This window comes from Tribolium madens, unplaced genomic scaffold, assembly GCF_015345945.1.
Source record: "Tribolium madens isolate multiple individuals breed KSU strain unplaced genomic scaffold, Tmad_KSU_1.1 Scaffold_3;HRSCAF=73;Tcas5.2_LG2, whole genome shotgun sequence".
Taxonomy (NCBI): domain Eukaryota; kingdom Metazoa; phylum Arthropoda; class Insecta; order Coleoptera; family Tenebrionidae; genus Tribolium; species Tribolium madens.
This window is the reverse complement of record NW_025401006.1, coordinates 1,240,929-1,263,519: the sequence shown is the minus strand read 5'-3', so window position 1 is coordinate 1,263,519 and position 22,591 is coordinate 1,240,929. Positions and strand designations below refer to the sequence as shown.

Genomic DNA, 22,591 nt, shown 5'->3' with positions numbered 1-22,591 from the left:
CCCAGAACAACCCCATATTCTCACTGCTTGTCGATAACAAAAATCATAGTCCCACAATTTGGATGTAATCTAGCCAAAATTTGATTTCTTCGCCAAAAAGTCATCGCCATAAGACACAAATTGGTGATTTTTTTCAACATCTGTTTAATGTTGCAATCTGCCATTTCCAGTAACTAAAGTCAAGAATATATCGTCTGAACGGCCAAAAACTTAACCCTAAACCTGACCTGAAGAGCTACATCGCGTGAAAAAAGGCTCAAACACCCTGTATTTCAAATGACATTGCAAAACAAATCGAGTTGAAAATACCTAAAAAAACAGTGTTTGAAACGTTCACCTTCCTTATCATCATCTTTAATTTCTACCCAAAATTTCATTCAGTATTCGCTGGTAATTTAGTAACTTTGGCATGAGAATTATTACTTCGTTTCAGGAGCGCTTTAGTTGTCTGCATTAAAAACATTGAAAATCGAAATTTGTTAAACCAATTTATCTTCATAATTGATTTTTTTAATCCGGTATTAACTTTATTTCCGATCATTAAATAAATGTGAGGCTGAAATTAAGTAAAATGTAGCAAAGAAAACTAAAACTAAGTGGAATTCAAAATTAATAAAAAATTACTAGAAATAAAGAAGTAGAAAATTGTATAAAATATAGCCAACATATTTGTATTTTTTTCATTAAAACAAAAAAAGCTAAATCCAATTTCATTAAAAACATCAAAAAGTTTGAAGCCCGGTAAAAATTTAACTTTTCAAAATATAGGACAGTTCAACTTTGGGACTAAAAGGCAAATCTCAAAACAACAATTTTTATTTTTTACTTTGACAAAGTAATTAAAGGTTCTGTTTGTATCAAATTAACAATTTGGTCTATAGCTAGAGTAGAATAATTTACGTACAATACAGGAAAATTCCTCCTAATGGTAATGAAACATTGGAATGTCCAACAAGAATAGGTGTCATAAATAACAGTTCAGCAATTATATAAAATCTAAACTAATTAGGTAAATTCCATAATTTTCCATTGATCAATTATGTTAAATTATAGCTTTAAATACAATATGTACAGATCTTAAAACTATATCAGTCTTGAAAAATCGTCGTATATAAACCCTGTCATTATAGTTAAAGTACAAGCGTACAAAATTCGAGTATTAAAAATCCCCTGCCAAACAACTCAATACGTAGTTGCAGTGACGTAGCACCCATTTAAATAGGAACGTGGAAAATCATGAATTATGCAAAAAGATTATTCATAAATAATCATTAAACTGGTACTGATTTATTTTCCAACTTTTCCTTTTTCTTTTGCATTTCGCGCCGATTGATATAATTCAAAGGGTAGCACATAACAGCCGATGCAAGAATCAAACTCCCCGACAAATAAAATCCGGCATCGTAACTCCCAGTGGCTTCTGTAAACGCTCCTGCAATCGGAGCACCAAAAATCGCAGCCACACCTTGGAACAGCAGAAGCAACCCAAACGCATTTGTTAACTTTTCCAGTCCCAAAAGATCCACCACCACGATTGACCTCAACGACGCAAATGTTGCTAAAATGATAAAGACGAGTCAGACAAACCGGTTCCATTTAACGTTCCAATACTTACAAATAGCTAATCCAAACACCGCCGTGTAGAAGAATTGATATTCCGGTGTCATGGAAAAACCGCTGAATATCGTCGCAATCCCTCCGATCGTCAATGCTGCGTTGGTCACAAACAGTGCATTAACACCGGGAAAAGAACTGAGGACCCCACACAAAACTCTCCCAATTGTGTTGGAAATACCAATGGCGGAGATGAGGAACCTCGTGTATTCCTTTGCCAGATTTGCGTTCTCTGCTCGACTCACAAGGAACATGAAAGGGACGTAGAAGCCCATCATGGTGAAGAAGCCGCCAAGTGCAAGCAAGAGGAAGGTGGGAGAGCAGAGTAAACTGTAATCGAGCATTGTTGCAAGTGTTCGTTTAACGGCTTCTGGGCACATCTTGCAAGAACTTTTCTTCTCTTCCTCAATATCGTTCTTCGTTGGTAATCGCGTGACTGATAAGTTGTAAGCTATTGATGTTCGAGACGTGTACTGAGGTAAACGTGTTAAGCTAGCGTTGAAGAAGATATCGTCTCGGTACATCGGTCTATTAACCTCAGGGTCGACAGCAGAACCTCGTCTTGAACCTTTAGGAACTATAATAGGATTTGTACTTTTATTCTGGAGTAAACATTCTTTCGCTCCTGAATTTTGCATTCGATCTGCTTCAGAAATAAAAGGCACACTCAGTCTTTTCTCGTAACAAGACCCATCCAAGGCCCTTTGCTGCGGTATGCTGATTGTATGATACACATCCGAAACTCGAGGATAATTCGCATTGTTATTAACACCCAACATGCGATTTATTGAGGCTTGACTGGTGTTACAAGACTCATTACTCTTCATTGCTTCTAAAGCCAACTCCATCTTCATTTTCGTGATAGGGGGCAGTTTGCTCGGGTCCATTTTTAATTCAGTCTCTCCGTCATTGTCTTTAATCTCTTGAACCTTTGTCGGTTTTAACGGCCTGAAAAATTATTTTTTAGACAAGTGGGACCATAAAAGAGTTTTAGTTACCTATAGAGAAAACCAAAACTGCCACAAGCAAAAACAATAGTGCCTTGGCACAAAATTGCAGTTCTCCAACCAAGGTTCTCGATCAGGTATGCTGTTATGGGAGCAAACATAAAGGTTCCAATACCGGAACCACAAACTCCAATTCCGGTCGCCAAGGCTCTCCATTTTTCAAAATAAAAGCCGACGGTGATAATCGAAGGCACGTAGATAAACCCGAATCCAATACCTTTGCAAAAAAAATCATCAGTGGGAGTGCAAAAAATTTATTCATATTTGCCAGACATTACATAACAAGTTTCGCGCGACAAGGCCACGTTGAAATTTACGATTCTCAACATTCTCAAAATTTCAGGGAAAAGGTTAAAATAAAAGAAAAAACACTGTGCTATCCTACAAGATAATGAACGGCAAATAAAAAATTACGTCGGCAAGTTTTCAATTTAACGTCCAAGAACAACCAAAAAAACCCTTTTCCCCGCATGTAATATCAAAATGGACAATAAAATTAATCAAATTTCAGTTTTTAGAAAACACATGATTTCGATTGGTGTTATCATTTGTTTGTGGTTGAAATATGATTCTCACCTCCTATGACTCCAAACATGACGCAGAGATACTCCACGTTGGGGGCGAAATTGGCCAAGGCGAATGCCGCAGCCCCTAGCACACTCCCCATGATTGCGACCAGTCTAAATCCGTATCTATTGGCCACAGCGCTAGCAAAAGGCCCGGCGATAAGATAAAACCCGGACATGAGGGACCCCACGAGTGCTACATATGCTTTCGTGACGTGAAATTCGTCTTTAATTGGTTCGATGAAAGCTCCAAAGGAGAAAATGATTCCATCAACGATCATATTACACATGAAAGAGGCAAAAACAACGACCCAACCCCAACCCCCGTCGGGGGGTACGACGACTTCTGCATCGTCTTCGGGGACTAAATCGTTCAAGGGTTGTTGTTCTTCAGGTTTTGTTTCAGTGGGGACCTTGAGGTACTCAGTTTCGGCGTTTCCTGGAGGAGCACTGTTGGGGGGCGACATGTCTTATCGGTTTACCTGTTGGAAAAGGGCGTGTTATCTGTGTGTCGTCTAGAGAGGGGACAATCTTTTCACGGTCGTTCTATAGTGACTTTAGACAGATCTTGCTGTACCTGTTATGCAAAATTTATGGCTTTTTTCTAACTAATTAACATTTTAATTATTTTAGATAAACACATGCTGAGCAACTGGGATTTATTTAAAATAAAATTAATAAAAATTGATTACTGATATTCACTCAATAGTAGTCTAGACGTTTAAATACCGTTTCGCACATTAATTAATTAATTTGATTTTAAAATTTTGAGCGCTCAAATAAATCAAAAATTTATATCAAAATTGACTCCAATCCACAAGGTTGATTAAATAATTATGAGGTTTATGACGACAATGCACTAAACCAGAAGCCGGAAATATGGTTTCAATGTTTACGATGTAATAAAAAATTGTTGAATGAAAGTCACTTCCATTCATCCCTCAAGTACTGCTCTTGTAAAGAAAATATTTTTACCTGCCTTTATATGACTGCGGCATGTTCAAGTCTTATTTTTAGAAAACTAGTACGCGAAAAACAATAATAATTACAAATGCATTAAAAGCCAATTGTGAAAAAATGGCGAGGGTACAAAGGGGTGATTTAAATATAAGTTTAATTCATACCTTTGTAGAAAGAAAATCATAAGCCTATAAACTATAGTCAATCACAAGAACACATGCAGTGCTATTTTCCCGCGTTCACTTCAACACGAACTGGTTGACTGAAAGCACAGAACTTGGCGCGTAGCGTAAGAATTGTTATATTTCAATAACTAACAGTATCACTCCCCCCACTTTGTCTCATTTTCTTATTTTTTAAAGAATCTTATATTATAAACTACGGTTTGTGTGTGTTTATTCGAATTTATCTCTTCTTTGTACTAATAAATTTCAAAAATACCTTGAAAACAAATATTAATAAAACTAAGTTGTAACTAACCAGATCTTTTTACTCTCGTGTTTGAAAAACTGTAGCATCAGTAAATATAGGCGTCCAAATAAAATTTAGCTGGAACAGGCTGCAATAAATTATTGTAAAATATGTATAAAAGTCACCTGAACAGTGACAAAGCAGTATGAATAAATATAAAGATGAAGATATGTTACTGAGGAACTTTCCGATAGTTTCAAAACGAGCCAAAAAGTTTTTAATCGATCTTGAAAGGTCAGTAAATTGTTTAAACTGCAGTTGACGTTTCCAAAATGTTATAGTTATCACAGAGATTGTAGAATTTGTCTAGAATGAATTTTGTTTATTAAACAGCGTGAGAAAAATAACGCATATTAATTGTTGATCAGCGTTCTGCAAGTCATCTGTATATTTTCCTCAAAAGTTGTTTTTGGAATTTTTAATTCCCTAGTAACAGTGGTCTGCATTTATAAAAATAGCGTCCCCTAAAAGACACCCTAGCGCAACAAAAAATATTTGTGACTGTTTTGTTTAGGTTTCACAAGCTATCAGTGTTTTAAATATAAACCACAACCTTTAAACTTGTATTAGATAAAGATGTTCTTAACATTTGCACTAAAGTTGTGTTTTTCCTAGCAGTTGGTCAATTAAAAATTGATCTCGAATGAAACAAATAAAAATACACGCAATGATTGTGAAAGTGTAAAGTAATAGATACCAAAAAGAGCTATTAATTGACTATTCTAAATATTAAATACCTACCAATAAAATTATCATAATTGGCGCTATTTTCTAATAATTAACAAAATACGTGTATCATAACACCATTTACATTTTCAGTAAACAAATATCTAACACGTGTATTGAAAAAATTAATGGTATATGGGACCCACCTCGCGTGTTTTAACCCAATTTCCACGATTATTGACAAGATAAGAACAATATGTGGTAAACATATTAATTCGAGTACCTTAGCTTATAATTTCTCCTAGTTTAGAACGCGGCCATAATTATACACATCCTGCGAAATTTATTTAGATGAATGGCCCTCACCCAACATAAATTTTAAAGAATTTCTCGGAAGGACCAACCCTCATCCCTATCCCACACAAAACATTTAAGTCAATCTGTGCCGTTGTTGGCATCCTTAGCTCTCTCTCAAGGCGCACAAAATATTCCATTGATGATATTTATTCTGTAGCTTGTTTAAAAAAGACATCTTTTGCTAAATTGCCAAGTGATAACCTTTAATGATGGGGTGTCACAGTTTTACGTAGTGTTATAGGTTACACAATTATGTTACAATACCAACGACCCCTCTTATCTCGAAATTAATTATAGTTCAGAAGCATAATTAAGACTTTTGTTGCTAGTTTCGAGTTTAAGACTATTTGGAAAATAATACAATTAAATTGCGCAATTATATCGAGGTAACAATAGGGTTCGAAGTGTTGATAGAAGAATAAAAATTTAAACCGGAGCAATGTTCTACTAATCTCCGACATTGCAACAGAGTTTATCACAAGATCCATGACTGTTGGAACGGCCCATTTTTTCTGAAATAAATTATCGTGATTTCCTAATAACGTATTGTAATTAACGGTGCAGTGGAGGAGATTCAAATTTTCTTATTTGAATATTTCATCCATAAAACACACACGAAAGAATTTTTAACGCCGTGGAACATATTCGAAATTTTTAAACGCGAAATTAAATTTTAAACAAAGCTAGTGGTGGCTTTCATAATCGTTTTGTGTTTGTTTACTATAAAATCATCAAATTTGAGTAGCATTGTAATTTTATAGCCTATTTAGGGTAATAAAGCATAATTACTTGATAAAAAGTGTCAAACCATTCAATTACAATTGCAGTAAAATTACTTATTTAACAAATATTCAATTAAAAAATCGTAAAGATAACTACTTAGTTCGGGTTCTTCTCCCTCACTTTGAAATCCAGTTTTATTGAAAATTTTATTATTTTACTAACGCACTGTATCTTGTTTTGATTAAAAAATTTGAAAACAAAATAAAAAATTGGTCATATAAACAAATATGTGAGATTAAATTTATTGAAAACAAAATATTTTTCAGCGAATGGTTATTTAGGTCGACTCCATTTCTATTACCAGTATTGCTCTAATTTTAATATTGAAAAAATAACGTGAAAATTTAATACCTAATACAATAGATGATAATGGCAAAAATTGAGTAATTGTAAAATGTGATAACTAATTAATTAATTAATTCTAATTACATGCCCCCTAGCAAAGTTTCGAAATGTTTACCAAACCAAATATTGTCTGCGTATTTATAAGATTGACGCAGAACAAATTCGCTTACGAGTTACAGGATTTTTTGATATTTATTTTTGATATTTTTATCCATTTTTTTTAAACTATAGGTAAGTAGGTCTCTTTAGTTCAAAAATTTTAATAAATTTTGAAAACTTTAAAACCAAACTTAATGCACTCTTACGGTCCAAAAAAATCCATAAAACGTTATTGAGTCGAGTTGAAAAATACTGAATTTCTTGAGTTTTCAGACGCAGTTTGTACTTAAATAAATACCTTAATTTTTGTCAAAAAATCGGACCAAAGACATTTTTTGCACTTCTAAAATTTTGACAATTTTTACTTTTTAAACCAGGATTATTATTAGAACTATCGCAAAAGCCCAACACAAAAGAATTATCAAATGACACTAATTTTACGTAGTTTGACGTAAAAATTTACCTTATAAAAAAATTCAATACTTAAACGCCGATTACGGCGCAACTAAACGAGCTTCAGCTAAGAGGCCGGCCGTTTAGTTATCGGCGCCTCAAAATCTGTAGGATACGATAGATTTAAAATAATGTGAGACATGTTCAAAAACACTTTTTTATACGGGGGGTGTTCGGTTATTTTCGGCAAAAGAATACCCAAAATGATTAATGTTTTGAACTATGCGTTTGTAAAATGTTCCGCAAAGTCGATTGGCGTCAAGAAAACCGGAAAATCCCTAATAGTTTAGAAGTTATAGTCGAGTGTGGATGATGAAGTACCCTAAGAAGTACCCTAACTATTTTGACTTTTGGTTCTTGCCACTTTCAGCCACAAAATTCTAAATTGTATAGTTTTTCACAAAAAAGAGGTCTCTTTCGTTTTTTCTATATAACATACCGTTTTTGACTAAAATCAATTTACAATTTGTCTTACAGATATCAAGATCAAGATAATTTGTAATCGAGTCATTTTTGAATCCGAAAACGTATGTCTGTGAAACGTCAAATAAAATAACAAGTCGAAAGCAAAATAGGCTGAACTTAGTCGCTGGCGTATAATAATAGAACAGTTAACGGTCTTTTTTGAAGGTAATCATAAATTTAGTTATTAAAATCATCATTTATTTGATCGTACCATTTTAACTTTCGACTTGTCATTTGATTTAACGTTTCACAGACATACGTTTCGGATACAAAGATGACTCAATTACACATTATTTTGATCGCTCGATACTAGTATACATACAGTGAGCGGCAAAATTATGGAATAATCTTATTTATCAAAACTGAAAATATTGCTCGAACAGGTAAATTTTCAAAATTTTCAACTTGTTTTAAAATTGTATGTTTGTTTTTTGTTGATATTATTTCACTTTTTGAATGATTTTCTTTTTGAAAACTTTATATAATATTTAGCATTTTGGTGTTGTCATTTCGACAATTAAAAGATATATCGAATTAGTTAAAAAAAATTAGGGTTTCCATTTAAAAAAATGTCGATAACCTCATTACTCAAAAACCAGTATAAAATTTTAAGTCAAGTGGAAAATCTTGTATTTTATAAAAAGAAAATTGACCTATTTGAGCATTTTTGCCAAAACAAAATATTTTTAGTTTTAATAGGATCATTCCATAATTTTGCCGATCACATTGATCGGCAATCACATGATATAAGCGCTACAAAATTTTTGTGAAACATTTATCGTTACACTGTATTTTTTTAAGAAATTTTTATTTTTGATTTCATTTAATTCACACTAAATAATTCATTTTTAAGATTTCCCCTAAATTATGTTACTAGGGAAACAACGCATTCTGGAACATTTTATTATTTTAATCAGTGATTTGTGATTGGTTAACATGAAATCGTTATTATTGTAAAATTATAAATAATAAAGTTGTGAAACTTTCGTTGAGTAAAGAATATTTGATTATTTCAACGTATCCTTGTTATTACCACTATTTTTGTAAGAAAAATTGTAAAAATTTGTGAAACTAATGGGGTTCTCCTAAAGTAAAATCAAGTAAAAAAAGAACCAAGAACGTCGTATCCTTTGAAAGAAATAACTAATCAACTTATCTCGGAAATGTATAGCACATACTTGGTGTTAGTAATAAATAAATCTGGAAGATCTGTTTGTAGGCCAAAGAATCGCGAAAGCGAAATCCGCTCGATTCAAATCCATCTCCTTGACCATAACCTGGGTGACGTCGGCCTTGTTCTAGGTAATGTTACATACCACCGCGGCAATTCCAAATTGTCTTTGTGTAAAATTTCATAAAATCACAATTCAAATGACCTCGGTGGAAAAAAATTCAGAACAATAATTCCCGTAATTGTAAATTGAGAATTACCGTCTAGTGTAATATATTGGCAAGTTACATCAGCTTAACATCAATCCTTGCAGACATCTTTTTCTGTAATTTAGCATGCAAAACTATTAAACATTCAAATTGTCAGTTACGCTAGTATGTAATGCAGCCAATCACATAATTATAAGGCTGGAGTAATTAATTATTGTCTACGGTAGATGATAATTCTTGATTGAGTGATAATAATTGTAATAATGCTATCATTGCTTACATATCAAACAAACCGGTAACAAATCTGGTCGTTTCAAAGCGAATTAGTATGCAAATACTAATTCAACACACATACTATTATTTCTGATATTTAATTAATGTTTCATAAAAAGATAAATATCCATTTTTTGACTTGATTTTTGCCCAAATTCAAATTATCTCGACTTGCTGATTTTCTTCCACTAAACACTCTATGTAAATAAATGTACTTTAATTTTAAAACCACGTAGCGTAAGATTTGTTAATTAATATGTTTAAGGTCACACCGAAGTAAATAATCAGCGTTGCATAAATGTTAAACCGTCGCATAAGCATTCCATTGTGCCAATGTAAAAAGAATAATCGACATAGAAATTTGGTAATTTGGCTGATGAAATCTTCACTTCTCTTGCACCAGGCGAAAGTAAGTTTGTTATTAAAATGTTCGGGGCTTATAGCGTGTTTTTTCCAAGACAAAACTATTCAATTTTAAGTAAAGTCAATGTCAACGAAGGGGTCAAAAAACCTAATAGTGCGGTTTACGTTGAAACCGATTGATCGGACTACCAAGTCAAATATTGAAAATTGCTGTTATCAAAATTACTTTCTTTCGATGAAGATCTTTTCTATTTATTTTCAGGAGATAAATCTATAAATAGCTTCAAGAAGCAAAATGTGTGTCTACGTGTGGGTAAATTACATGACCAGAAAAAGGTTCATTGAATCAGAGAGACAAAATAACTGGTTTATAATAAATCAATGAGTGCTGAAAATGAACCAAGACCTTGTCGCCGAGCTTCTCATCAATGAAAGCATAGATGATACTCATTAATTACAGGTGAAAGCTTGTTACCGGGTTACTTATAGTACGCTAGTTGGGTAAAACCGTTGTTACGGTCCAGAGAGGGCCTTGCTTAATCCTTCAGGTTTCTTCCAAAAATTTCGTGACGACCCAATAAATATTAACATTTTTTTCAGTTAGAATGTTGATTAATCTTCCAGCATGTGTTAGAATTGTTTAATAAAGCTAACGATCACTTAAATTCAGATTTAAAGTTCGTGTTTGTTTGAACTTATTAAGTGTAGTATATAAAATGTTACTTCTTGACTAAAGTATGTAGCATGCGGAAAAATCACTGAAAATCACCTAAAATCAAGCAAAGTTACCTTAAGAGTAACCAAAAAATTTACAAAATCTCTTGTTTTTAAACGCCCCAATATAGTTTTCCATTTCTGGACCAAACCAATTGGCGCACTAAGTACTTTATTAATTATTAGAAAATGATGCAATATTTTGGATTGTTTCATCCATTAACTATATAAACCACACCATCTTTTAACTTTCTTTTTATGTCTATTATATTGAAGGTAGTTATTAAAAAAAATTGTACTTTACCATTTTCATGATGCAACTTTCAAAGAAGTTTAATTTTTCTACAAGAAAAGAAAAAAAATGTGTATTTTAAGACATTTTGGTATCTATATAAAATTGGCATTTCTTTATAATTGTCTTTGTTATTGTTTTAACAACAAGAAGAACTTATCTAATGAGAATTATTAAAAATGCTTTGCTGCGGAAACATGTGCTAGAATGAGTCATTTATTGTGAAAATAAAGAAATTGCTAGTGACTCCAATTCTTTAATTAAATAAAAGGCTCGTTATTTCATTACCTGGTGTACAATCCTGTGTAATCATGATTCATACTCGTAATTCAAGCTTAAATTTGGAGGAATAGTTTCACTTAAAAAAATAATAATGATGTATGTTTTGAACCGCGTTTTGTAATGAACTAGGTAAGTATTTATTTTAGATTTAGAGAGTTCAAAAAAGAGGAGCAACTTTCAACAAAAACAGAGAAGAAGGAAACATTTTTGAACCAAAAAAAGAATGCAGTATTATATATATTATGTCCTTTTTTTCCACTGCTTTTATTGTTTTATATTTAAGTTCGTTTTTCTTATCTTATTAAATTTTTCTCGAAATTATTGTTAATTTCCTACAATTTATTTGTTGCTGTTTTAGAATAAAAATTATTTTATTTCATTTAAAATATACAATTATTTAAGACTAAAGTTTGCTTATTGTAGGAACAGGGGCAGAAGGAAATAACGATTAAGAAAAGTCTTCTTTGTTATGGAGAATTTTCTAGAAAAACACTGTTCTTGAATTTTGAATTGAAATAAATAAATTATTATTAGCCTTAAAGTAAATATTTGTAAAAGATTAATCAATATCAATTGCTCTTTATTGATCAAAAAAATCTAATTACCATTTGTCCAAGGTTTAATAATTTATGTTAATTAATGTTTTAGTAATTTCAAATGCAGTTTCCGAATGATTAACACCAAATAAAGCTGCATACAGGAACTCGTAGACTATTAGTTTTTTTTAATAATTCATCATAAGTTGCGAAATGTTTGTGCGTTTATTATAAGAATCCCTAAATATAGTGATTTTGAGTTATATGCAAATATTTTCACAGGTAATAGTAGAGCTCAAAAGAAGTCAAAATAATTCAACTTGCCTTACCTATGCAAATGTTTATAGTTTCTAAGATATAGAGGGTGAAACCTCCACATTGGCGTCGAAAAAAATATTAAAACAATGCAACATGAACGAATTTTGAACCTTTTGAGTACTTTATCTCACTAGTAATCGGTAACATTTGAGGTAATGAAATTGGGTGATATCTTCAACAAAAAAATGATCCAAAATTTTCACCGTTTTATGATTTTTTTAGATGACACCTCTTTGTGCTAATTTTGACAACTTTTTTTAAACAATGTTATACGTTTTGAAGAACTAATCTCAAATATCATATTTGGTTGTAAATTGAGTTGGGGAAGTTCAAGGCTGCGCTGCAAATTTAAATTTTTTCGACGAACAAACCGCTTTGTATCCCAAAAATTTTAAACAAACGGATAAAGCAAGTTAAGTTATTTTGACTTTTTTTGAGTTCTACTATCACTTGTTAAAATATTTACGCATACTTCAAAATCACCCTGTATAATTATTTAACATTAAAAAAAGATAAATATGGGCTGAGCAAATTCTCAGAAAAATAAAGTTATTAACATTCACTACTTTATAAACAAAAATAATTATTATTTATCAATTGCCGTGTTAAATATTTTTTCTAATAAAGTAGTATGTACTTTTTTATTGAAAAACTATTTACGCTTCAAGCATTTATTACGTTGTATTAAATATATTATTAAATCGTTTACAATTTTTTTTGCAAATTTTCTCGCTTACATTAAATCAAAAACCACGGTCCATTTATTATCATTTATCTTTACTTCCTGGTTAATATGTTTCCTGTTGACTATCTATACCTAATATGTTTACAATGATTTAGTTAATCAAATAATTTGTTATCAATTATCATATTTTAAAACAAGATATGTTTCTTTAATTTGGAGTTTTGCCACAAGTCACAATTAAATCGAAAAGAGAACAACACACCATCACTTTTTGCCTTGCTTATGGCATTTTTTCACTTTACTAACGATATAAAAATCATTGTAATTAAATGATTATGATCAATTTTTCAACTAGTTATTTCCGGTTGGAAAATTAATGTTATACTTAGATCACCAACAATTTAATTGTAAGTTGGATTGCATACACATTTACTAGCTTTTATTTCTAAATAATACTAAAATTACATGGGAGTATAATTTTTTTGTTAAATATATAAAAACCCATTTAGAAAACTTTAATTTTTTTATTCAAATATAAACAACATACAATATATGATACGATATCTCTATAATAATAGAATTTGATATAACCAAAAACAATACGGGTTTATAGTAAAGCAAAACATTCCCCAATAGGAAAAATAAAAAAAGGAATGTGTTGTAAAAAATGAATGAAAAAAAAAATATAAAGTATCACCAAGATTAAAGCAATTCTCGCAAACTTTGAACAGATTTCTTCAACAGATCTTGTTGAGTTCGGGCGTGTTTTATTTCCAATTCGGCTAGTTCAATTAAACTGAAAAATACAAAATCAAAAAAAAAACATTTTAATTTCATTGAAAAAAACCTTTTTCTAAACGCATGCAATCTTCGTGTTTTAAAATCTAACAACTCTTCTTTTGCCTGTGCTGAAATCGCTTCAAATTGTTCACAAGCTTGCGACTGTGCTGCTTCAGCCTAAAATAAAATAAAAAACATTTTCATAACTGCTTTAACACAAACCAAACTAGCAAATAACAGTAACAGATTTATTAGTATCATGCAGGCATTCCTCTAGATCTAAAAAATATTAAATAAACATAAATACCTCTTGTATTTCTGGCGCCTTAACCACGTAAGCATGTCATTAAAAAATAAATTAGTTAAAAACACCGATTAAATTATATTGTTAAAACATTGTTTGCTACTTGAGATAACAAAGAGAGTGACAAACTTACCGCATGGATGTCTTTATTTTTATGCCTTGCTTTTTCAAGTGTCCTATTGGCGTTTTCATAATTTACCAAACATTTCAAACGTCTCACCAACAACGCACGCGCTGCTTGGCTATCTCTCATGTAGTACCGCAAAGTGTCTGCTAGTTTTAAATCTTGATCACTTGCAACTCTACTTTCAACTTTCTAAAATTTATAAAATTGCAATTTTCCCAATTTGAAAAAACAACCTTACTCTAGCTCTTTCAAAAGTGTCTCCCACTTTGGCTAAAAATTTATCTAACGGCCCTGGATCATTATTGGCGAGTTGTAACACTCCAGCGGATATTTTTATATAACTATCAGCAAGTTCTAACAGAACGATTAATTAAAATTCGTTGTAACAAATTAATTTCTTACCTTTATGCTTCTCAGTCATTTTATCTGTTCTTGTTGTGGCTTCTTTCAACTGATTGTGATATTCTGTTAAAGAGTTCATTTGTTGTTCAAAGAAGTCGTTAACATCACGTACGGTTGCGTTAAGATAATATTGGTCAGTCGTGTTACCAAGTGACTTAACTATGCCCCCAAGTTGTTGCAGTTTGCCTTTAGGACGAGCACACAGATCTTGATCATACTCCAAAAACACGTGTAAGTGGTGGTCTTCTCGAAACACAGAATGGCTAGCCAAGCGTGTGAGAAACACTTCATGCATGGCTACAGTTTTCTTAAATGTGGCCAAATACTCACTATACCAAAAATAAATGTAATGACAGGAATAGAGTACAATGTGGGGCTTACGCTTCCAGTTCTTGTTTCATCTTTGTGAATTCTTCCTTAGTCATTGTTCCTTCGCCTTCACCCAATCGCTGAAGTTTCTCACGTGAGGCATCGAAATTTGGACGGGGTGGTGGTGGCGGTATCTACATTTCTTCTGAATTTAAAGAAACAGTTTTGTGACAACTTACGATATATCCTGCGTATTTTGGATCTTCTTCATAGCGGTCGTGCAACCATATAAACTCCTCATGTTGTCTAACGACCAAAAATTCCGATTTTTGGAAATTCTTCATCGTAGTGCGAGTGTGAACCGTGAATTTAACTTTGTCTTTTTCACTAAGGGCATCGGAAATATCAACAATTAACGTGTTATCGACGAGAGGAACATTATTGCCCTCTTCTTGGTTGGATTTGTCCGTCTGTAATGGATAATTATCCAATTAGAATCTTTGAAAAGATAAGAGGTTATTTTATACAAAAACGCCCCTCTGGAAAAACACTTCCCCAAGGCGGTCAAACGCGAATTTTAACCAGATTATAATTTAAGTAATCTTACCATTCTGAAAGTAACAAGAAAAAAACTTTAAATCATGAAGTTTAACAAATTTTCGGCATAAAACAAAATCACTGCAATGATGGCGTGCTGTCAACTGTCATCTCTGTCGTGGCATCAAGCCCACCAACTAAACAAACCAAAAACAGTTTCTTATTTCATTTATTCACCATTTTATAAATTCTAGACCGGGCCAAATGACCCTTGAAAGAAAAATGGTACTCACAACTCAACTTGTACTCACCCCAAGACTAGTTCATGAATTATTTTTATACAAATTTAATTTTGTCATGTTGGCAATATTGCAATTTGACAGGCGTATCTGTTTCTAACCTCAATTTCTTTGTGAAATAATTTTTGAAATAATAAAATGACTTCAATAGTGCGGGCCCTGCAGCAAGAAATTTTTCAACCCAACGAGGAGCGTCTAATAACCTGTTGTCACGTTGGTAAATATTTGAAGAAGAAGAAAACTTCGTTTTTGTGCCTTGTCAGTACGACGAGCCCCCCGATTAATATATCAATAGTGCAAGTGAAGCAAACCGATAAACAGACCCATAAAAGGAAACGTAGTTGGGCTCTTGCCGAATTGAAGGGTGTTGATGGTCATAATGAATCGAACGAAACCCAAGAGTTTGATCTTCATTTTGATAAAGTGTACCGTTGGGTTGCCACCAATCCGAAAGAACGGCATTCGTTTATTCACAATTTGTGGAAGCAGGCCGTCAAACACATAATGAAAGACATGCCTACTTTCAAGAATATTCCACTGGCTTGGATCACTGAAGATGCGATGACTCCAGAGAATAAATTTGTTAGTTCACCTCTGCTGGGTGATACGGACCTGACTGAAGATTTCCAAGCCATTACTGATAAAGAACAAGAAGATTTGAAACGGTAAATGATCATCATAAGTGCCATTTGCCACTGAAATTAATACATTATTTAATTAGGTTAATGTCTGGATGTGAGTTTGCAATCAGCAATGCAGAGGCGTTTATGGAAATACTAGCCCGAGATTTGTCACTTCTTGACGGCGAGAACGTGCAGTGCGTGTTAGCCTCTGAAGAACAGGTGGAAACACTGATGGGCCAACTCGAAGTTGCAATAAATGAAGCTGACAGACTTGAAACCCAGTTGGATTCTTACGATGAGATTCTTTGCCATGTCAGAGACACTATGGAGAAGATGGAGAAGAAAAATTCGTTGATTTCAGTCGTGGACAAGAACAACCAACTGTTATTAAGAGAATTGGAAAATATTGTTGTAAGTTTTGTTAATTGTTTGACTTGGACTTACCAAAAATGTTGTTTTTAAGACACGTCTAGACCTTCCAAAAAAATATCAAGATACCCTCGAAGACGCCGATTTTACCACTCCTCAGGGACTCAAAGCGGCTGTGGAGGCCGGAAATGCCTTGAAAATAGCCATGAATTCGGACATTGACAAAGCCTTGCTCCAAATGACTGCTGTTCAAGAACAAAGGCGCCGATTCGAGAAATATAAAGAGAAATTTTCACGTAGTATTTGTCGCCAATTAAACAATTTATTTATCCATTATGGAAACCATAAAGGCGAGTCTGATAAATCTATTGAGGGGCTGATTCTGCCCCAACACAGTGGCGTCCACAAGGAATTGACTTCTTACGTGGAACTGATGCACTGGATTAAAGTAAAAATATTTTTTTTAATTAACACAATACTAAAAAAAATTATTAGGTAATGGACCGGAAATCGTACGAGTCCCTAAAAAGCGTCTACACAAACTCCCTAGGAAAACTCTATGAGAGAGACTTGAAAAATCTATTTGAGTTAGCTAAAGCTAAAATTGCAGCCCCCGGACTTGCGACCTCACCTACGACTTTGATTGGTTTAGATCGAGAAATGTGGACGTTGGAGACGAATTCAAACGACAGAAAAAATTACAAAGCAACTCTGGAACAAGTTTTGACCCAACTGGAGCCGGTTTGTCTTCAAGAACAACAATTTTGTGTCAACTTCTTCCAGCTTGATGTCCTAACTTCTGGTTCGAAAAACACTTTAACAACACTGGATGGTCCAGGACCAGAAACTGAAAGTGTCTCGCCGCGAAAAGCCGAGAAACAAATCAATGAAGATGTTCGAAATATGATGAGTAGTTTATTTTCGTGTCTTAAGAGCGAATTGGACAGTTTAATCGATCACATAAAACGACAAGATAATTTGTAAGTGAAAAAAAGTTGGTAGATTTTTTTTGATTAATTGCTCTAGTTATTGTATGTACGTTTTGGTGTGCTTGAATCAACACGTTATGTCGGCCCAAAGCTCATTTTTAAGTAACACTTTCGCTTCCGAACTTATTGAAGTGAAACGGTCCTTAGATCAGTTCATGCAGATGCAGATTGATTCGGTTAAAGAATGTCGAGTTGCACGAAAATCAAAATGTGGGATTTTACCCTACGTTTCAAACATCGAAGAGTTTGCGATAAACGCTGATTGTTTATTAAAAAGTGACCGAAGGGCCGATTTAGAAAAATGGTATACTAGACTAGTGGACACAATTCTGGAATACATCGCTATTCACTCGAACGAGCATCATAAAACGCCGCCACAAGTCATAAAAATGGGTAACAAACTCTGTTCAATCTTAACAACAATTAATAAATTATTGCAGAAAATTATCACCACTTATACTCACTTTTATCTCAACTGAAGATATCTGTGTTAGACGCACAGAGAAAGGAAGCAAAGCAGAAATACAACGACGCTTTGCAAGCCTACGTCACTTTATATTTTGGACGACCTCTTGAAAAATTAAATGTAAGAAAATAGTTAAAAAAAATGGTTGTTATAACTCTGATTTCAGACATTCTTTGAGGGTGTGCAAGCAAGGGTTGCGAGTGGAGTAAAAGCGTCGGAAGTGAGTTATCAGTTAGCGTTTAGTAAACAAGAGTTACGCAAAGTTATAAATCAGTATCCCGGAAGCATTGTGAGTTTTTTTTTTTCAAGTGTCTGGTTTTAAAACAAAATTTGTAGGTGAAAAAGGGACTTGAAGCACTTTATAAAAAAGTCGAGAAGCACTTATCGGAAGAGGGAAATCTTCTACAAGTCGTTTGGAGGGCAATGCAAGAGGAGTTCATCCGACAATACAAAATGCTCGAAGATTTGATCCAACAGTGTTATCCTGGGTCAATGATAAGTTTAGAATTCACAATCGAGGATATTTTACATTTCTTCTCCGATATCGCTAGGTCTCATTAAATATTTAATGAAAATATACGATTGTTACAACTTTTGTTGTTTACAATACTCCCAAATGACTATAGCACCAGCAACGTGAACATTTAATGAGCGGACCAGTCCGAATTGCGGAATTTCGATACAGTGGTCAAGGAGTGGAATTAAATACGGCGGTATCCCCTCTTTTTCATTTCTAAAAAGAACAAAAAATAAGTGATTTACATTAAAAATTAATTACCCTAAAACAAGAAGTGTCATATTGGCAAATCTAAACACATCCAGTTTGACACTTTCCGAAGTTTGTTCAGCACCAACTACACTATATCCTTGTTTCTTCATCTCGAGAATATAGTTTTTCAAATCTTCTACCTTCACTTCCAAAATATCGACCGAATTTTCTGAGGACATACTCAAACTTTTGAATTCTTTATCCGAGACGACTTTAGCTGTCCTCATTACTATTTGTTTGACGCCAAAAACCTCACAAGTTCGTGATAAACCGCCCAAATTAGTTGATTTCTCAATTAGTGTTGTCACCAGTATAAAATTATTTTCTTGAGGCTGATTTTTATTGTCTAAAAGATCTCTCCATGGCGTAATCTTCTTTTGAATATTGTCACTACCTATTGCTTGATTTGTTACCGTGTAATAAGTTTTTGGAACATGTTCAGAATGATTGAAAGAGAGAAATTTGAATTGTACTGAAACAGTGTTCAAATTTTCCCATTCAGTGGCAAGAACTCCGTTTTTTCTCGGAATCAAATAAAATATCGTTGAACAGTCACACTGTTCCAGATTAATATAATCGAGAAATTCATGTTTTATGATGTCAGCATCAACATTACTTGTAGCTGCAAGCACTTGTTTGAGGGAATTGTAAAGGATTTGATATTTTTCGGTGAAATTGTCAAGCCTTTTGTCTTTCGCTTTTTCGTACAGTTTTATTAATGCTACCTGTGAACAAGACATTTTTTTAAATTGTAATGACCATTGACCATCACCTGAGAAAAAAATCGGAGTTTAAACTGTGGTCCCATAGTGTAAGGTAAAAGCATCTCGACTACTTGCTCCCAGTGTGCTTCATTTTGGAGGGTTACTATGTTGTAAAGTATTGGGATGAAGCCAGAAATCGTTGATGGGCGATTACTATTGATTGATTTTAATTTGTCGTTAATTGTTTGAATAAAAAAGTCACTGTCGGTTTTCAGTAAACATATTAAAAGCCACTGCATTAAATGTTTTACCGATGGTTGATGACTTTCCAGCAAAAAACTTTCAATTAAAAGATTGATCAAAGGTGTTTTTTCGTCTTTTATGTGCTTGTGTAACAATAACAAAGTTTGCATTATTCTTAGTTTTTGGAAATGGATCTGAAATAAATGACTAGAAAAAAATATATTGCAAAAAAATATTACCTGTGAATCTGGGAAATACCGTTTTGTGAAATATTCCTTATATTTTTCTATCAATATTGAAACGAATTGATTAACCACGATTTCAGTCTTTAAATTATTAACTAAATCTAGCATTGTGTCTAAAGCAATTAACCGTATGGACATTTCTTCAAAATTTGGACTGAAAAACAATAATTAGGTCAAAAAGTAAAATAATGAAAAATTACTTGTTCTGATTTTTTCCCAACTTTGAGTAAATCTCTTGACACACACTATATTCAACCCTAAAATTACAATCGGTCATTTTGTAACGGTAAATGCAGCATTTACCTTTCATTTTTACTAATCACAATTCCGTGTAAAATCAATTCAACAATCACAGGAACAAAAATTAAGCTCTTGTGGGGGCTTTGTTGGCATACGGATCGAATTAATTTTGCAAGTAAATAAGTAACTGAGTTTGAAATTGGTAACAATCTTTGGACAAACTCGAGAATTTTGGTACAAAATTTCTCATGTTCAAAAAACTGTTTTGCAAAGATTTGTTCCATAAACACGTTTGCTGTGGTTTTGAAACTACCGCTTTTGTATAAATTTAAAAACTCGTTCAAACATTGTGTAAAAAAATCAAACACAATTTCGTGGTGTAGAAATTTCAAAATGATCGATATGTTTTCAAGTATTGTAATTGTTGCGCTACTTTGCTTATCTAAAATATTTTTGAAAAAATTAACACACTCGTTAATTTTACTTGGAGGATTTTTATTCAAAGAATTGAGTAAAATTTTCACAAAAAATACTGTAAGTGGCTCACTGTCGTTACCAACATTTTTACAAAAAGTGATTATTGAATCGCAATTTTGTTTCTTGTGAAGTATTCCAAACGCTATTATTTTTTGACTCGTGTTATACTGTTGCTCCGATAAAATAATCTCGGCTTTTTGACACAATGTTGGTGTTGAAATTTTTAAAATAATTTTTAACAAAGCGGAGATGTCTTCAGTTTCAAGCACAGATTCAATCCTACTCAACACATACTTCTCTAACTCGATCGTTTCAACATTTTCGGCGAAGAAATCAAAAATCAAATCAGTTTGTTGAGTAAATGGTTTTAATAGGAGCACTGATGGAACTTCAATTTCTAAAATATGGAAAATTTTTACTTCAATTTCAACTTCTTTTTCATTGGAGTTCTTGACGGAAGTTTGAAATTTTTCACAAAGTTTATTCTTAAAATCAGTCTCTTGAGCATAATTTATGATAAAAGACTGAAATAAAAATTCGTTAAAATCCCAAAGTAAGGCTGAAATTTTTAAAACATCCTCCATTGACTCTAGAGTATGATTTTTAGTCAAAACAATTCGTGTACACGATTCCCTGATAAATTTGTGTGGAAGCATTCTAATTTTTTTAATTACATTAGAAAATAATTCAAACGAAATTTGGAAACGTATTTCGTCATTGAAAACATTACTAAATAAACCCCAAAGCGCTGAAGGGGTCCAAGACACCTTCAAACACTCACCCAAGAAACATTCAAACTGAATTTCGTTAAATTCAGAACAACAAACACCGATTTTTCGAAAAATGCTTTTAGACTGTTCATTATATTCGTGTTTATTCAAAGCAAAGAGTAAGTTTTCTAAAATTTTTGAAAAATCTTGCCAAGCATTTTCATTTTCTAGAATAAAATTAACAATACTGTAAACAACAGTAATTTGTGAGTGATGTAAAAGAATTTTATACAAGCATAATCTCCATGCAATGTGTAGAGGTTTGATGGACCCCAACATGTGTAAAGAAGGTTCGATAAAATGTAACTGTTTTTCATTTGAAACGTCTAGAAGAGTGAAATAATTTCGCCAAATCTTTTCATTTTCGGTGCTATTTTCCACTTTAAGATAATTGGGAACATTTCTGAGTTTGAAAGCAATTTCAGTGCTTTTGGATAACAAGTAAATTGCTTGTTTTTGAAATGCTTGACTTGATAAGCACTCTATTATAAGTTTCCAAAAATCATCAAGTTTTAATACATTGAAATTATCTTCATTTAAATCAGATGGCGCGAAATAGGGCCACAAGACACACAAAAGCTCTAATTTTTTATTATTCCTGATAAATTTAAATAGATTTTCTAAAAATAAACCTTTATCATTCTGATTGCATACAGTAAAGTAGTTTGGTAATAAATAAACAGTAACAAAAGTGAATAAAGGTTTCGATGAAATAATCAAAGGATTTAAAATCCCAGTTGAAAACTGACCACTTGTCCATTTTGAAAGTGTCAGTTTTTCGTTATTATAATAATCAAAAAGTACATTTAATAAATTGCAACAATAATAAAGTTCATCAACTGTTTGACTTGACTGTAATTTACTTAAGCAAAATGACTGAGTTTGAGACAAAAGAGCGGTATTATCAGCCATAACGTATAAAGCACTTTTTAAAATCTGTCTTCCCAAACCTACATCTACTTCACAGTCGTAAAGAGAGCTCAAACAAAAGGTAATTTTCTCACACTGGCCCCCCAAAACCCTCTCCTCTTTGACTTGTAGAAGAAATTTCAAAGTTCTAAGGCAAGTCGTGTCCTGAATTAAACTGTCCAAGACTTTATTTGTTATGAGTCTTTCAAACACTTCCTTTGGTGGTTCCATTTTAATTAATTTCACTTAAAACACATGTTCAACAAGTGTAACAAGTTTTCTAGGTTAAGTCAACTAAACTACTGTAACGTTGTATCTATTGAAAAATTATGATTTAAAAATAAGTAAAGCAATGCAGTAATTTTACATAAATTGTTTTTAGTATTTCCACAAATATGTG

At 32.7% G+C, this 22,591-nt stretch overlaps 4 protein-coding genes and 1 long non-coding RNA gene across 9 annotated transcripts; 2 read left to right on the top strand and 3 right to left on the bottom strand.

The window, feature by feature from the left end:
* Nucleotides 1–800: 800 nt before the first annotated feature.
* Nucleotides 801–4,454, bottom strand: LOC123007070 (monocarboxylate transporter 14-like). Its single transcript, XM_044402101.1, has 5 exons — nucleotides 4,312–4,454; nucleotides 3,198–3,669; nucleotides 2,613–2,838; nucleotides 1,616–2,562; nucleotides 801–1,558 (listed from the first exon to the last, which is right to left on the bottom strand). The coding sequence occupies exons 2-5, from the start codon at nucleotides 3,652–3,654 to the stop codon at nucleotides 1,272–1,274; spliced, it is 1,917 nt and encodes a 638-aa protein (XP_044258036.1). The 5' UTR covers nucleotides 3,655–3,669; nucleotides 4,312–4,454; the 3' UTR covers nucleotides 801–1,271.
* A 4,408-nt stretch (nucleotides 4,455–8,862) lies between these two features.
* Nucleotides 8,863–11,416, top strand: LOC123007685. Its single transcript, XR_006412880.1, has 4 exons — nucleotides 8,863–8,951; nucleotides 9,006–9,088; nucleotides 9,705–9,848; nucleotides 10,065–11,416. It is a non-coding gene; the product is annotated as an uncharacterized LOC123007685 (long non-coding RNA).
* A 1,717-nt stretch (nucleotides 11,417–13,133) lies between these two features.
* Nucleotides 13,134–15,313, bottom strand: LOC123007997 (sorting nexin-6). 2 transcript variants are annotated; one of them, XM_044403561.1, is made up of 9 exons: nucleotides 15,159–15,313; nucleotides 14,791–15,021; nucleotides 14,624–14,745; nucleotides 14,243–14,571; nucleotides 14,079–14,194; nucleotides 13,847–14,029; nucleotides 13,717–13,734; nucleotides 13,477–13,586; nucleotides 13,134–13,425 (listed from the first exon to the last, which is right to left on the bottom strand). In XM_044403561.1, the coding sequence occupies exons 1-9, from the start codon at nucleotides 15,159–15,161 to the stop codon at nucleotides 13,332–13,334; spliced, it is 1,206 nt and encodes a 401-aa protein (XP_044259496.1). In that variant the 5' UTR covers nucleotides 15,162–15,313; the 3' UTR covers nucleotides 13,134–13,331. The 2 variants fall into 2 exon arrangements, with proteins under 2 accessions (XP_044259496.1, XP_044259497.1); XM_044403562.1 differs by lacking the exon at nucleotides 13,717–13,734.
* A 44-nt stretch (nucleotides 15,314–15,357) lies between these two features.
* Nucleotides 15,358–18,426, top strand: LOC123007995 (exocyst complex component 1). 2 transcript variants are annotated; one of them, XM_044403559.1, is made up of 8 exons: nucleotides 15,358–16,052; nucleotides 16,109–16,418; nucleotides 16,474–16,827; nucleotides 16,875–17,359; nucleotides 17,406–17,761; nucleotides 17,809–17,954; nucleotides 18,001–18,123; nucleotides 18,171–18,426. In XM_044403559.1, the coding sequence occupies exons 1-8, from the start codon at nucleotides 15,526–15,528 to the stop codon at nucleotides 18,393–18,395; spliced, it is 2,526 nt and encodes an 841-aa protein (XP_044259494.1). In that variant the 5' UTR covers nucleotides 15,358–15,525; the 3' UTR covers nucleotides 18,396–18,426. The 2 variants fall into 2 exon arrangements, with proteins under 2 accessions (XP_044259494.1, XP_044259493.1); XM_044403558.1 differs by having other exon boundaries at nucleotides 15,362–16,052; nucleotides 16,109–16,421.
* Nucleotides 17,192–22,586, bottom strand: LOC123007994 (probable methyltransferase TARBP1). Of its 3 annotated transcripts, XM_044403557.1 has the most exons (7): nucleotides 22,237–22,355; nucleotides 20,099–20,176; nucleotides 19,996–20,052; nucleotides 19,790–19,949; nucleotides 19,376–19,744; nucleotides 18,613–19,328; nucleotides 17,207–18,567 (listed from the first exon to the last, which is right to left on the bottom strand). In XM_044403557.1, the coding sequence occupies exons 4-7, from the start codon at nucleotides 19,931–19,933 to the stop codon at nucleotides 18,420–18,422; spliced, it is 1,377 nt and encodes a 458-aa protein (XP_044259492.1). In that variant the 5' UTR covers nucleotides 19,934–19,949; nucleotides 19,996–20,052; nucleotides 20,099–20,176; nucleotides 22,237–22,355; the 3' UTR covers nucleotides 17,207–18,419. The 3 variants fall into 3 exon arrangements, with proteins under 3 accessions (XP_044259489.1, XP_044259492.1, XP_044259491.1); XM_044403554.1 differs by having other exon boundaries at nucleotides 17,192–18,567; nucleotides 20,099–22,586; XM_044403556.1 differs by lacking the exons at nucleotides 17,207–18,567; nucleotides 18,613–19,328 and having other exon boundaries at nucleotides 19,427–19,568; nucleotides 19,619–19,744; nucleotides 20,099–22,585.
* Between the last annotated feature and the right edge of the window lie 5 nt (nucleotides 22,587–22,591).